A 1,164-nucleotide genomic window follows, 5' to 3' on the forward strand; every position below is an offset into this window, starting at 1 on the left:
GAAATTCCACTGTGAATTGTAAATTATAGAGTGTGGTGGTGGTGGATGTTTTGTTTTATGGGTTGGGGGGGGTTGGTCATGGAAAATTTTAGTCCTGTTTAGATGGCATCCAGAATAAGCATTCCTTATGACCTTAACAAATTTTTCTTGCTTTGTGTCTCCTCTTACCCCTTATGATAGATGGTAAATTCAGGGCGCTAAAGATGGAGTTCTCCCTTCCCCCATCCACTTACGCTACCATGGCGATTCGAGAAGTTTTGAAAATGGACACAAGCATAAAAAACCAGACCCAGCTGAACACTACCTGGTTACGCTGAATGAACTGCGAAAGTGGCTTAGATTTTAACATATATAAAGTGTTTTCCTATTTACATACTCTGTACAAATCTTTAAAGACTGGTAGTAAGAGATTTGTATTTTTTTAAGTTTTTATTAGCGCGAGCATTTAACTTAAGTAGTTATTTGCAAGATGGTGGCTGTAATATAATACAGATCTTAGTGATTGGTGCTTTTTAATTGATAAGTTGCTTGAGCTGTAACATGGGTGCATCTTTAAGAAATGGGCTTAGAATAGTTTTGGGCTATTCTACTAAGAATGTTTAACTTGCCTTTTTTTTTTTTTTGGCAAGCACTGAATGTTTTCATGAATTCAGCGCACCTTGAAGTCTCTTTGAATACATTAAATTACAGCTTAGGAAAATGAGTTACAACAAAATTAAGCTATTGATGAACGTTTAGGAAAATGAGTTACAACAAAATTAAGCTATTGATGAACGTTTTTATCACAGGAGTTTTCGCTGGTACTGTTTGTGCTGATGCGGTAGAGGATTCTGTTAGCAAAGCTTTTTATGTGCTGTAAAGATGTACAGCTGATCTTTTCATTGAGAAAATACATTGTATGTATTTCCAGCTTTACTAATACCTGTACCAAAGAACAGGTGCTGAAAATAAATTAACCTAAAAGTCTAAGCGTGTATTGGTAACTACTCCTTCCTTTACACATCTCGTCTGTCCACTGCTGGGAGGGGCTGAGCTGGGCTTCTGGTAGAAAAAAAAAAAATAAAAAATTAGCTGTTCTAAAAAGACGTCGCATTTTCAGCCTTTTTTTTTTTTTTTTTTTAAACCTAAATAAAAAGCTTGTGTTGCTAAAGCCCTGTAAATAGA

General features: G+C 35.6%; 1 protein-coding gene across 3 annotated transcripts in view; it reads left to right on the forward strand.

The window, feature by feature from the left end:
- Positions 1-748, forward strand: part of PUS7 (pseudouridine synthase 7) — a 24,774-nt gene extending 24,026 nt beyond the window's left edge. For all 3 annotated transcript variants that reach the window (XM_035896863.1, XM_035896862.1, XM_009641387.2), the window contains exon 17: positions 181-748. In XM_035896863.1, coding sequence (XP_035752756.1) covers positions 181-317 — 137 coding nt within the window. In that variant the 3' untranslated portion in view covers positions 318-748. The remainder of the gene's footprint in view (positions 1-180) is intronic.
- The last annotated feature ends 416 nt before the right edge of the window (positions 749-1,164 follow it).

This window comes from Egretta garzetta, unplaced genomic scaffold (assembly GCF_000687185.1).
Source record: "Egretta garzetta isolate BGI_Z169 unplaced genomic scaffold, ASM68718v1 scaffold156, whole genome shotgun sequence".
NCBI lineage: Eukaryota > Metazoa > Chordata > Aves > Pelecaniformes > Ardeidae > Egretta > Egretta garzetta.